The sequence below is a fragment of the Saccopteryx bilineata genome, chromosome 1, assembly GCF_036850765.1.
Source record: "Saccopteryx bilineata isolate mSacBil1 chromosome 1, mSacBil1_pri_phased_curated, whole genome shotgun sequence".
Classification (NCBI taxonomy): Eukaryota; Metazoa; Chordata; class Mammalia; order Chiroptera; family Emballonuridae; genus Saccopteryx; species Saccopteryx bilineata.
In genome coordinates this window covers 112,836,586-112,851,322 of record NC_089490.1, presented here as the reverse complement: position 1 = coordinate 112,851,322, position 14,737 = coordinate 112,836,586, and the positions used below count along the sequence as shown (strand labels likewise).

The 14,737-nt window shown below is 42.0% G+C and overlaps 1 protein-coding gene across 2 annotated transcripts; it reads left to right on the top strand.

Annotated features, from left to right (window-relative positions):
- Window positions 1-2,358: 2,358 nt before the first annotated feature.
- GPRC5D (G protein-coupled receptor class C group 5 member D) lies at window positions 2,359-11,222 on the top strand. Of its 2 annotated transcripts, XM_066253200.1 has the most exons (4): window positions 2,359-2,474; window positions 3,419-4,353; window positions 9,596-9,652; window positions 11,094-11,222. In XM_066253200.1, exons 2-4 carry the CDS (start codon window positions 3,459-3,461, stop codon window positions 11,099-11,101), a joined length of 960 nt encoding a protein of 319 aa, XP_066109297.1. In that variant the 5' UTR covers window positions 2,359-2,474; window positions 3,419-3,458; the 3' UTR covers window positions 11,102-11,222. The 2 variants fall into 2 exon arrangements, with proteins under 2 accessions (XP_066109297.1, XP_066109299.1); XM_066253202.1 differs by lacking the exon at window positions 9,596-9,652 and having other exon boundaries at window positions 11,094-11,201.
- Window positions 11,223-14,737: the final 3,515 nt, after the last annotated feature.

Sequence of the window (14,737 nt, the reverse complement as noted above, 5' to 3'; positions counted from 1 at the left end):
ATTCCTCATGCGATAACATTGGCTTTCTTATTGTTAATTATTAATAAAAGGGTTAAGACAGGTAACCTCTAACATTTCTGGGAGACAGAAACAACACAAACAGGTGTTTGACAAAAGCCGTTTGACCTCTTGATTGTTTTATCTCCATATTTAATGGACTCGTGGTAACCAATATACTTTGTTTCACCCACGCCGTATCTAAACTGTGTGGTGTGAGGTTGCTGCCACACAAAAGCCAAAAGAAATGAGGCGTGAGTGATGTGGAGGCGTGCAGGCAAGGCCTCATTTCCTTAAGGCCTAGCAGCCCATGGGTTAATTCTATAGCCCCAGATTCTTAAATAATGATAATTATTACCTGAGACAAGTTCTTTTATCTAAGGTGCTCAAAGGGCTTTGTGGTCATTAACCCATTAATTCCCCTGCCTCAAGCTATCAGGTCAAGAGCACTGGCCTTAGAAGACAGGCTCAGCAGAACATCACAGGGTGAGGAATGGCCGTGAATACCTCGGTGGAGGGGGCTGGGAGGAGGGCACCGAAATAATTCTCCCAGAAGAATTAAATGAGAAGTCCTGTGCTGTTCTACTGACAGCCATTTAACCGCTCACTAGGCTTTCTGAGTGAATTCTCACGGATGTCACAATTTTTCTTCTAAAAAGTCCTTTTACCCTTTAATGTAAACTTTAGTTCCCACGCACAGCTTCAGTCTGACCACAATTATGCCTAAAGCAAGTAATGGGGAGCACTCTCCTCCCTAGAATATTCTTCTCTTAAAGAAAAAAAAAGATTTTTTTTTAAAGTTAAACCATCTCTGAAACAGAACCCCACTTCAGAATGCCCTTAGGGTTTGTTAAGGTTCTGACTTCTTTGCCGGTGGTTTTCAGTAAAAGGCATCTGTTGGAAAAGCATACTGCGGAAAAGTTCCATCCCAAGGCCGGAATTTTATCGTTAGCCTCCTTCAATTACACAATTTATCCACTGCCTGAAAGGTGTTCTGCTCAGGGCCAGCTGCTACGGGGGCATGAAATGTGGAACTTGACTCCCCCACAAGCAACTATAAATCTAATCGAGAGGATGAGACTAATACAAATGAATTACCAAATGTGTTTATTATTTCTAAGTTCATTTATTATTTTATTTATTTATAAATTTGTGAATGCCAATAAACTAGGCAGAAAAAAATAGTTTCTACAATTTTGGACAGAATGGATCCTATGTCGCTGAATGAGGGCTAGCGTAAGCGCTCAGAGAGGATATACCTAGTGAGCTAGGTCCTAAAGGTAGGAAAAGTATGTGGATAGAAAACAGGATCAATGGGAATAGCGCACAAAAGATAAACAGGAATAAGGCAAAGGCAATTTGGGTCAGGGACAACACCCGAAAGAAGGAAGCGGACGGGAGCTTGTTTCTTTGAGAGGTGGTGGGAAAACCAACCTGGATAAAGCACGAGGGCAAGAGACCTGAAAGGAATATGGGTGGATGAGAACAGTAGGGCCAGGTCACAGTGACTTGAAACCAGATGAACTGGTACTGATTTGGGGTCTTCAGAAGTTCTTTGTCAAAATGCAAATACCCAGGAAAAGAACCAAGGGGTAAATTGGAAGCAGAGGCAGAGGGGTGGGGAGGGCCGACAGCCAGCATAGACAGGACACGGTACTGTGTGCTCTCCTACATGTCACCACAGGAGGAAAGGAACCTGGTACATCAATATCAGCTGGTAACTCTCCGTTTCGAGTTCCTTCTTGGGCCCTAGGAATGCCCTGGCGAGACCCAGAACAAATACATTCTGATATAGTGTGAGGAGAGGAAGGAGAGAGGGAAATTATACCAAAGCCCACACTGACTGGAGAGCCAGGCCTGAAGAAGGACTTCCAAAAGGGAGGGAAAGTGAGTTAGTTGTATAGAAGACAAATTCCTCCCAATGCACAATTTTGCCAACCACTGGCTCTTGAAATGCACATATCCTTTTTTATAGGCCAGTAAAACTCTATTTTTTTGTTGAATGGATATTCTTTTGGATCTTACTATCAAAATCAAGATGTGGGGAAGACTCTGGAGATGGCTTTTCACGGAGTAGATGGAAGAAGAGTGAAGGATCCTCACGTAAGACCAACCGAGAGCCTCACGCTGCTCCCCAAACACTTCGGAGTGCATGGGGAGCAAGCAGTCTCCCCTAAATGCACAGCCCCTTCGGGACCTCCTGAAGGCCAGGGTGTCTCTAGTGAGCAGTAGAATGGAAAACCATTGTTATCACCGAAGAAGTCTCTGTAGAAAAGTTGCTGTGAAACTGGAATAGGTGTGTCTTTCTGACCTTCCGGTTCTTTTTATAGGCACTGCAGGAATCTGAGTGAGGGCCTCCAGTCCTTCCGCCCATTTGGGAAGAGAATAAAGAAGCTGAGGTTGTGTCCTTCTTACTCATTGGCAGTTACAACCTCACAGCCACCACAGCCTCAGCTTCCAGCGTGAACACAGAGAAGGTAAGTTGGAATGAAGGGGCCATGCCCTCAGCTATAAATCTGGGCTGCTCCAGCCATCTGGCTTGGGAGTAACTGAAGAGGAGGAGAGCTAGGAGTATTCAATTGCAAGGTACTTTGTTCTAAATAAATATGTGGGACTTTTTCCTAGGCAACCTCTGTTAAGATGTAGATTTTGGTGCTAAATTATACAAAAAGTTATTTAAAGGCAGGGACTATTTTGTATAGTTCTTTGATGAACAAATACTAAGTACTGAACAATAACATGTTGCATTAAATTGACGTGAATTTAAAGAAAGAATAGTCGTTAATATATATATTTTTAATTTATTGATTTTACAGAGAGAGGAGTGGGGGTAGAGCAAGAAGTATCAACTCATAGATGTTTCATTTTAGTTGTTGGTTCACTGCTTGTCTTATATGCCTTGACTGGGCAAGCCCAGGGTTTCGAACCAGGAACCTCAGCATTCCAGGTCAATACTTTATCCACTGAACCACCACAGGCCAGGCACAGTCATTAATATTACTAGGAAAAATCACTTGTCTCCTTCAAGCAGTGCATTGGTGTCTAGAGTGACCCAATGATTCATTAATGTCAACAGCCCTTGTCCTAGAGCCTGAGAGTGTTGGAATCCCATGAATTATGCAAACCTTGTTGCATACCCCATTTTATGAAAAAGATTCAGCATTAACTTCAAAAAACTTTGACAGAAGTTGTGACAAAGAAATGGATGAATTATCTGAAGGCCCCGAGTGAAGACTGTTCGTTCTTCCCAGAAGAATGGAGCTAAGATAGTCTTGAAGTTTGATAGTGTTGGGCTATTTATTCAGTACATCCAAGTGTCTTTATTTGAGACTGAGAGACACTATAGTGATGTATATATACCCAATTGGCTTTCTTGTGGGTAGATGTAAAGTATAAGTTTGTCTCATCATTTTTTCTGCAGGAAAACAAGTCCATTCTCGTGAGGTCCACCTACAGTCACCATGTACGAGGACTTCACTGAGCCCACTGGGGACTCTTATTTCCTCTGTGAAACAGAGGGGCCATGGGGCATTGTTCTGGAGTGCCTGGCAATAATTGGCATCGTGGTTACAGTTATTCTCCTCTTGGCATTCTTCTTCCTCTTGCGAAAGGTTCAAGACTGTGGCCAGTGGAATGTCCTCCCCACCCAGCTGCTTCTCCTCCTGGGTGTGCTGGGGCTCTTTAGCCTTGCTTTTGCCTTCATCATCCAGTTCAATCAGCAAACTGCTCCTGTGCGCTACTTTTTCTTCGGGGTCCTCTTTGCCGTCTGTTTCTCATGCCTCTTGGCTCATGCTTCCAACCTGGTGAAGCTGGTCCGCGGTGGAGTCCCCTTCTGTTGGACGACCATTCTGGGCATTGCTATTGGTTTTAGCCTGTTGCAGATAATCATTGCCATTGAATATGTGACTCTCATAATGACCCGAGGTATGATGTTTGTGCATATGACCCCCTGTGAGCTCAATGTAGACTTTGTTGTACTCCTGGTCTACGTCCTTTTCCTGATGGCCCTCACATTCTTCGTCTCCAAAGCCACCTTTTGTGGCCCGTGTGACAACTGGAAGCAGCATGGAAAACTCATCTTCGTCACGATGCTCATCTCTATCATTATCTGGGTGGTGTGGATCTCCATGCTCTTGAGAGGCAACCCCCAGCTCGAGCGGCAGCCCCAGTGGGATGACCCTGTCATCTGCATTGCCCTGGTCACCAACGCGTGGGTTTTCCTACTGCTGTACATCATCCCTGAGCTCTGCATTCTCTACAGAGCGTGCAAACAGGCTTGCCCTCTACCAAGCAATGCCTGCACGGTGCCAGCCTATCAGCGCAGCTTCCGAGTGGAGAACCAGGAGCCCTCCAGAGGTACTTTCCCAGGGGACTCAGGGAATAGGGAGGGTCTTCTGTGAGAGAAACAGGAGAGAAATGGGGCTTTAGGATGAATCAAGAGGGAGCAAAGGGGGAATGGTCAGAACTTAGTGGATGACTAATGTTAAACACGGAGATGAGGACTCCTGGAATCAAGGTTAAACTTTTATGAAAATTGAGTTTTTCTAAAATACAGAGACCAATGGAATGAGACCAAAGCAAAAACATATCAAAGGCCCTAAGTAAAGAGGGTGAGGCTGTAGTGCTCATGCTTAGTAAAGAAAGGCACCCACTATAAAAAAAAAAGTTAATCAGCCCCAAATTAGGCTTGGACCATGGGACTGCATGACAGATCATTGCTAAGGGCAGATGTTTTGGCTGTCAAGTACAAAAGTCAATCCTAACAACAGTGATTGACATTTTAAAAGTTAGATGTCAAAGCTAATTTGCCCAAACATCATAATAAACTGATTTGCAGGACTCATCACCTTGTTAAATTCACAAAGCCCAATAACTTCTGGATCTCTACTTTTCAAACTTCTCACTGCTTAAAACCCTTCAAGGTTTACAAAAAGTGACAGGAAGAACCATTAAATCAGAATTCCAAGTAAGGGCACAGAAGTACAATCATTAGTAGAAATAAAGCAACTTGCTTATGTAACATTTTCAGAATAATTTCTAGATCATATTTTCCTCCTTATGTAAGAACCAAGCCACCTGACCCTCCTCTGTTAAAAAATAAAATATATCTTATCCATGACAATATGGAGGCTTGGACAGCAACAACCTGGGAAAAATAGTGGCTAATTTCAGGCATTTGGAAATATGTCAGAATTCATTATTTCCTTTCTAAAACATCTGGCCTAGTATTCATAAGCAAATGTCATAGTTTTACATCAATTCTTGCATCTTAATAGATATCTGATTTCTTACAATTTATTTCTAATGTGCAAAGATGGTGTTATTTTATATATTGTATAGCACACAATGTTCACTAGACTCAAAAAAATTAATACAAGCTTTCCTTTTTAAGTGTATACACTTCTTTGAGCTGTAATCTATAGTTAATCACACATTTAAGTTAAATCCTGTTCAGATAGATGCATCCCTTAATTCTTTTCAGTCCGGCTGACCAAGAGTCAGAAACTGACAGTATATATCCTTCCTATGACAGTTATCATTGCTTGTTGAGGATGCATAATCAGATTGCTGAGGTTTGTGGTAGAATTGCAGAGTTGATCTTCCTTGAAACTACTTCTCATAGTTCTCACCAGAAGATAGAATAAAACTTCTTGTGTTTATTTCATTGTTGTTTTATGTTTCCAGGAAACAGAAGTCAGAGAAAAAAGGAGAGAGCGAGAGAGAGAATTCTTAGAGTATCCTGAAACGCAAAAACACACTGGCATTTGTAATGATCAGGATTTCATACCCCAGAAATACTGGGCAAGTGTTAAAGTGTTCTGAGTGTCCTGGTGGAAGAGCACGGCTTGCCTAAGCACAGTGTTTCCTGGTCTGTCCTTACTGCTCCAGCATGGTTAGAAAATCCATTTCCGAGCAGACCGTAGCCTGCCAGTGAGAATCACTGTAGATGTAGTGTGATATTCTGGGGGAGAGAGGATGAATAGTGTAGTAAAGAACACATAATTACGCTCCATAATTGGGCAGAATAACCAGAAACTTAAGCTTTAGAGAATGGAACCAGAACCCAGGTCACCTGGAAAAAGTAGAAAATATCAAAAATCAGAAGAATGATTAAAACTCGATAAAAAGTGATTATACCTAGCTAGGAAAAACATACAGATAGACACAAAATAAATAAAAGACAGACAAGTACAGTAGAATAAGTACAGTAGACTAACTATTACTTTAAAAATTCTAAGTGTGCCGTAGGTCAGGAGCTGACAGTGGAAAACAGCTTAGCACTGTGTTTGTTTTTGTTTGCTCAAGAAACAATCACTGTGCTATTTAAACAGACATGTGGTCGAGAAGAACAATCCTGCCCTTGTACTCAGCATCAGTCAGTCTCTAACAAGAACACTCCTTCCAGTTCTGGGACCCACTAATGAGAAGTGTGAGGAGCTTGGAGAGGTTTCAGTGGGAAACCACAAAAATGATTAAAGGGTGATGTAGTCAGACCTGTGAGACTGAGATGGTATTTACTGACGTGCTTTTCTTGTAGACTAAATCCTCTCTCTCAATGCTGTTCTAAAACATGACATTTCATTCTACTCCATGAGGCATGTGTTTGTCATGGGATTCTTCCGATTAATACTGTTTGTAGTTGTGACTCCGGTCACATAATTATTTGTTTTACCACTGGGTAAAGAAGTACTCAGCTGAAAGAAGAGTAAGGCAGGAGGGGATTAGCAGGGAATTTCACAAGTATAAAGACCTCTCTCCAAGAGGCTGTTCTCCTGTTACTTTCTATCTCCAACTGAAGACAATGGGTAGAGATGAACTCAAATCAAAGCATGAGGGATTTAGATTAAATACAAAAATAAGAGTTGGTAAACACTGACAGGGATCAGCAAAGTGAATTAAGGACTCCATTTCCTGGAAGTCTTTCAAAAGAAGATTAGGCTTTATCTTTCTAAAGTGGTTTATGGACTTAATTCCAAGATATAAAAACATCTTGACAGAGAATGAAAATGCAATCGGGTGTTTTACTACAGGACACCAATTAGGTATAAATATTCTTTGCCCAGTTATAAATGTGTTCCTAAAAAGCAACGTATTGATTGACCTCTTAAAATTTGTTGTTCTTTTAACTGAGAATTTTAAGTATGCTAGAATTTGCAGAGACCTTAAATATAGTAGAACAAAAGATCTGCCATGGATCTTTATTAGGATGGGAAAGCTCCTGTTCTAAGTATTGCTCACTTTATCTGTCTTAGATGAGTTAGAATATTGTTATATCAAGTTTGCTAAAAGCAAGACCCATGTATAGTTGTGAGCATTTTTCTTTCCAGTGTTTGAATGTGTGCAAACTTAGAATGATTTTATTTGAAGGTATTAACATAAAGACACAATGAATCTATGTGATATAAAAATGAGCCAATGACTATAAAATGATATGAAGGAAGAGAAAAATGGTTTTGTAATCATAAGCCCTTTGGGCTGATTTCCTTATAGCAAATACCAACTTTTCTAAAACAATTTTAATATTTGAATATTACTTTTTTAAAACAATTTTCAACTTTTTTGCCCAAGGCGCCCACCTTACTATGAGAAACCCAATTTGAATGGTCCCAGGGGGCATGGTTTTTGTTTTTCTGTAGTGGGAACAAATTGGGAAACCACTCTCTTGTCACCCTCAAGAGCTACGTGTCACAAAGAGAACTGGCACAAAGTAGGGAAGAAGACAGTGAGCTGGAGAAACGGGCTTCTCTCATGTATGATCTGGTCTGATGAGAATGTTGGATGAACGCTGGTTACCAAGGGGCTCAGTATGAAGGAATCTTGTCATGCCACAAAGAAAAAGTTAAACCAAAAATTCAGTTCATTCTGCTGTGGTGGAAAAAAAGAGCATTTCATATTTCATGGGATCTAACCCCTCTAAAAATTGCCAGTAGGAGAAAGATGTCAGAGCATTAATTATAACTATACCACCAGTACTACCACCAGCAATAATATACAAAGGATAACACTATGGTGTTTTCTATATATTATGCCCTATTTCAAGGGCCTGATAGATATTAGTTGATTCAACCTTCAAAACAACCCTTGAAATAGATTTACTATTTTGATCATCGTGATCCCTCTTTTACCCCCATCAAGAAACAAAGCAACGCCTGACCAGGTGGCGGTGCAGTGGATAGAGCGTCGGACTGGGATGCAGAGGACCCAGGTTCGAGACCTCGAGATCGCCAGCTTGAGTGCGGCTCATCTGGCTTGAGCAAAAAGCTCACCAGCTTGAACCCAAGGTCGCTGGCTCCAGCAAGGGGTTACTCGGTCTGCTGAAGGCCCGTGGTCAAGGCACATGTGAGAAAGCAATCAATGAACAACTAAGGTGTTGCAACTCGCAATGAAAAACTAATGATTGATGCTTCTCATCTCTCTCTCTGTTCCTGTCTGTCTGTCCCTGTGTATCCCTCTCTCTGACTCACTCTCTGTCCCTGTAAAAAAATAAATAAAATAAAAAAATTAAAAGAAAAAGAAAAAAAAAGAAACAAAGCCACAAAAAGTTAAGGAATTGGGCCCTAGGTAGCACAGCCAACCGTGAGAGAACAGAGCTGACCTGCTCCAATGTGCAGCCACTAAGTGTAAATACTAGCTGCCCAGCTATGTCTGTGGCCACCAAGCAAGGGCCTAGCCTTAGAGACCAACACAACTACTTTCTTCAAAAAGCTACCGTCCTGTTGCTAAGACACACATTAAACAGATATCCACATGTGTGATTATTCTATGACAACATACTCTTTGAAAGAGAAAGAGAGAGAGAGACAGATGGGCAGGAAGGGACAGAAATGAGAAGCACCAATTCTTTGTTGTGTTGCAGCACCTTAGTTGTTCATTGATTTCTTTCTCATATGTGCCTTGACTGGGGGCTATAGCAGAGGAACTGATCCCTTTGGTCAAGCCAGAAACCATGGGCTCAAACCAGTGACCATGGGGTCACGCTTGATCCCATGCTCAAGCTGGCAACCCTGCACTGAAGCTGGTGAGCCCATGCTCAAGCCAGTAACCTCAGGGCACAAATTTGGGTCCTCTGTGTCCCAGTTCGATGCTCTATCCACTGTGCCACTGCCTGGTCAGGCAACATAAAATAGTCTTTAATGATGTTTTATATTATGTCTGGTTTTTTAAACTGAATCAAAAGTTGTAGAGTATCAAAACTTAAAGGGACTTTAGAGATGATCTAGTTAAGGCTCTTTATGTTGTTGTTGAAGACAGTGAGAGGCCAGTGGTCGGGTGGTAATCCCGGAGAGTAAAGGCTCTGACCCACTGCCTTTGTTCTTCCTCTAGAAAGTAATGAGGAATCTTCAGCCTCTTTAATTACTAAACACAGATGAGCTTCTCCTGAACACAAAAGGTTATTCATATACAACCTTCCCGAGAAGCTTTTTTAAATCATAGATTTATTTTGTTGTTGTTCTTGTTAAAACAGCCTCAATGGAGAACTCCTTTTTAAAGGGCCAGGAGCCTCTTCACAAACCATTCAGTCTTCTCCCGGTCCTCATGTGCTGTTTCCCGATGAATCTCTGACACTAACCCTGCCCTTCCCTCCTTTGGCTTTCAGCCCGAGACAGTGATGGAGCTGAGGAGGATGTAGCATTAACTTCATATTCAGCTGCAGGTAAATGTGCTCGTCTCGTTCACCACGGAGGGCCATTGCAAGCAGTCCTTCCTTAGAGCAGTCAGGCTTCATCTCCAATGGCTTTTACTGATCTGAGAGAGAAATGGCAGGGCAGGGCCACCTCTACAAGCTTGTGGAGCTGGAGCCTGTAGATTAATTCATATCAGGGCAGCACAGTAAAGGGAAGCCAGGCCTATTGCCTCCGCCCAAGCGCCTCCCAATCCCCATGGCCGCTGCCATCAACAATATATTCTGATGCAGGTGACTGTGCCTGAAAAGAAAAGGCAGCTTGAACCATTTGTTGGAGGGTGAAGAGAAACAAGCTCACTGCTTTCTGCCCTGGGTGCAACAGGGGATTATGTTTGCATGTCAGTTCCGTTTTCAGTATCAGTTGTCAATATGCACCCCCGAGCCACACTGGCTGTCTCTCCCAGTCACTGTCTAGCTCCAGCTGCCAGGGCTTCCCCAAGAGCTGGGCGAGGTCTGGCATTATCATCTGGATGTCCAGATGGATGTACTGATTTTCATCCTTTCAGACAAAAACAGAGGGAGCACCGCTGAGCAGGTTTGGAGTTAACTTGCATTTGTGCCGTGATGGCTTGAAGACACACAGTCCGGACAGCCAAAAACACCACATTGGGACACAATTCCTTTAATATGGGGATCAGAAGTAACGAAAATCCAAGAGTGAAAGTCATGAACTATTCTAGGCAACTCCAGGCTAATCCCTCTGCTCTGAGACTTTGCCTTTTCCTAGAATGACACAGTCCAGGTCACAGCTGTATCATTTGCTATAATTAACCTTCTGGAGAGCATTTACATGATGGGGAAATCTTTATCATCCCCTGTGAGAATTTCTTGGACTGCTTTCAATTTCCAGTGACCAGCTATTCAAGAATCTTTTTTTTATTATTATTATTTATTTATTTATTTATTTATTTTAGAGAGGAGAGAGAGAGGGAAAGAAAGAGACAGAGAGAGAGACGGGGGGAGAAGCTGGAAGCATCAACTCCCATATGTGCCTTGACCAAGCAAGCCCAGGGTTTCGAACTGGCGACATCAGCATTTCCAGGTCAATGCTTTATCCACTGCGCCACCACAGGTCAGGCCGCTATTCAAGAATCTTACAAAAAGATTCTTGTTAATGACTAAGGGGAAGATGGTAAAGACGTTCTGATACGAGTAGGCTCAATTTTCTTTTTCCCTTTTGCATTAACAAAGTATTGAATGATGATGAAATGATAATATTTCAAACATAGTTCTAGAGCAGCGGTTCTCAACCTGTGGGTCACGTACTTTCCGATGGCTTTAGGCGACCCCTGTGTTTTGGTCGTTCGACCCCCGCCGGGGTCGCGACCCACAGGTTGAGAACCGCTGTTCTAGAGAGTATCATCCCATATGTTGGCTCAGAATGTTCATGATGACATTGCTTCCCTTCTAGATTGTTGATCTCACACAAGACTATCTTATCCCATGGGCTAAACTGGGTCCCCAGCAAGACGCGGAATTATAAAGCCCACAGGAAACATAAGTAGTGAAAACTGAGAAGTCCGTCCTGCTAGAGCCCTGATGAGCCACTGGTGAGCCCACAGCATCACATGACCAACACAGCTCATTTTTCCTTCTCTGCTTCTTGGTTCTTTCCATCCATCTGGACCAATCATCAGAAGACTGCCTTTTCAAGCATAATTACAACCTTGCTGGCCACCCTACCTGCCTATGTGTCTCTTTCTTCATTCATGTAACTGTAAGATTCCCTTCCTTAGCAATGCTGGAACAACTTGGCTCCTTACTAATGGGACTGGCAGACCTTGGTCTGAAGAAATTAGGGTCATGCTAAACTGACAAAGTCTAGAGGTCAGTAGCAACTCACTACTGAAATACCTTTCTAGTCATATTTTACAAAGGGCCCTTACACATGAGTGACCCAGCATTTGCTATCAAAGTCATAGCAGAATCCTCAGGACCCCCACAATTGGGCATTTTAAATAATGTGAACATTTCGTGGACTTGCAAAGCTGGCAGGCTTTGTTCCATGGTGTCTGCTCTGCAGGACCCCAGTGTGACGGCTGATGCAGCTGAGGTCAGTGACCTGCCTTGGTGAACCAATAACAGCAAAGGAAGAGCCACTCGGTTGATGCTCATAAAAGATTTTAGGTGGTGCACATAAAAAGCAGAGTCTGCCTATCTTGATGCTTCTGATGAACCGATGCCTCTGCACTAATTACTTTGCCTTTATTCCTCATGCAGACCCAATTCCTTCCCCACTTGATGCCCCCTGCTGTCTGTATCAGGCAGAACAGGACCAGAGTCAGAGGTGTGCTGCCAGAAGAGTTCTAAGGGTGCAGTTCAGCCCCCTGACCTTGCAGATAAGAAAACAGAACCCTGGAGAAATAGAATGGCTTGCCCAAAACCACACAGCAGTTAGCGGTGGGCCAGGTTTTCCAACATTTAGACAACTCTTTTTACTTACTCCAGGAGGCTTCTCCACACCTGTAGTTCTGTATTAACAAGTAAGATGTGCCTCTCTCCTGAGAATCAAGTGTGATATGTCAGACCAGTGAGTGTTGAGCACCTGCTGTGTGAAAGGTCTTTGAAAAATAGCTAAGACTTGAAAATAAGCCTTTTTAATGACCAATGTAAGCATGGATTTTTCAGTATCAATGACTATCTCCTGAATATGGGCAAGGCACCAGGACCTGTTCTCAGAACTCAGTCCCAGGTGGACAAGGCAGACAACACTGCTTCAGTAGATCCTACAGTTTTTGTGGGGGAGAGAGCACAAGGCAGAGAACTTCAGGAACACAGCTCCTTCCTCTTGGAGACGAGGAAAGGATACCAGGGACCATTGCCCAGGATAACACGGCTTGTTAATGAAAAACAGCTAGATTCCAGGTCTGCAGCCGCTGTTTAAGTGCTCGCCCTCTACACAGTGTTTCACTTTCATGTATTTTTCTGCTGCACTCAAATTCACTGCTCCTTTTTTTGATATCTGTGCCCTGAACAATGGTCCCAGCACAAACCAGAACCGAGATAAATGACCAGGCTTTGACCTTCTGCCCTTAATGGTAATAAAAAATTGAGAGAAAATGTTTAAACATTAAGACTTGGACCTATTCGTTAGGTGACATACTACTTAACAAACCACATGAAGGACCTAATTGAAGAAGGAGCAGCAAGCCATGCCACCTCACATCCCTGGAATAAAACCATCATCAATGATCTTCCTAGTTTTTAATCCCCAAAATGATGACAATGGCACCTTTAACATAATTTGGTTTGGTTTCATTTGGTTTGGTTTTGCAGGAGGTGTTTCTGTTGAGTTGGCTGGCAAATTTTAATAAACTCATTGAAGCCACATATCATGGCTAAAATTGTTTCCCAAAATGTTTTTCCTAAAATTAGAAAAGGTAAAATTTGTACCAAATTGCCTCTGAAGTGTATAGCACAATTTAGCAAAGTGTTGGACTGTGTATTAGTTAGATTTGGAGGGGGTTGATGTTGTATGGATGCAAGTGTTTCATTCAGCTATTTCAAGAATGAAGCTGTATTGTAAGGTTACACATGGCAGCAGCGAGACAAAAGTCCCTCTGGGACCCCCAGTACAGCCACTCATCTGGTTTCATGGAGATGGAATACTGTCAGGCATTGAAAGGAGCTTGCTGTCCCCTGTCCTGGCCCCACAATCCCCCTCAGCCACTTTGACACTTTACTCACTAACAGCTGAATTACTTTATCCCTGGATATCATAATTCAGACTCCTGAGAGGAGGTCTGATTGGTCCAGCTATTCATCACCATCTCCGATTGGAAGTTCTTTTGTATCAGCCTACCTCTTGATTTACAGTCAGCCTGTGAATTGGCTGCCCTTGGGTCCAGTACCCACCCCTGGACCATTTAGCTGTGAGTGCCTTGGCCATGTGGCACAGACTCAGTCACATACGTCTGCTCCCTCAGTGAGAAGCTGTAGGCAGGGTATTAGCCACTGGGGGGAAGAAAAAGGCATAACATACATCATGAGTGACCAACTCAGGAGGAATTAATCCAGGAAAGTAAAATTTTATAAAATTATAAAATATTTTAATGAAAATACAATTTTATTTCTTTCAAGTTTATGGAGCAATTCACATAAAGCTAAAAACCCTGATAGTCTCAAGTTGATATCCATGAGGAACCATTTAAAAGAATAAATAAAACTACTTATGATTAGCCTATTATACTCAATTACTCAATTCAATAAGTATACTTGAAGTTCTAAACTCATTTACTTATATGTAATAGGTTACATATTTGAAAGGCACTTATTCTCTTAAGTATTTTAGATAGTCCTCTTCTGATTCTATTTATTTACTGATCATGTGTGTGTGTGTGTGTGTGTGTCTCCAAAAGATAGGATATCAATGAAAAACTTCACTATAAAATACTTTCCTGGTATAAATGAACGGTTAGCTCAATTAGAGCTGCTAATAAAATACCTGCCCAGGTGTGTATTATGTAATATATCCTTCATCTTGATGCTTTTTTCCTGACTCAAACAGCATCAAAGATTTATGCCCCTCCACATTAAATCTCATGACCTCCCCATTAACTCAAAGGGTATCTACTTACCATATCGTATTTCAACCTGTGGTTTGGTCAGGCTAACTTTTCCACATCCTCTCTACATATTATTCCTTCTTTCCTCTTTTAAATAAATCTTCCCCTTTCCTCAGATTATATTTTTTTATCCTTCCACAATCAGTTTTAAACCTACTTTTTCTCAGAAACTTCCCCTGGTGACATGGGAACACAGGATTGCCACACACGAAGCCCAACTTAAGTTATGATAGAATGAAGGTATCTTTTTTCCTTCAAACTCCAATGGTAAACAAGATTATTTCTGTAGCATCTTCCTCAGAATAAGCCTAATCATCTATTTTAAAAACATACAATTAATGAGAAATAAACTAGAAAATCTATTTTGTTTCCTTGGTACAAAACCCTCTGTATTTTGTGCTTGAGGGGAGTGCCTCTCAATTAGCATTAAATGGGAGTGATCACAAAAACTTTGACTTTTGAGAAGTAATACTTGACATCTGAGTAAAGA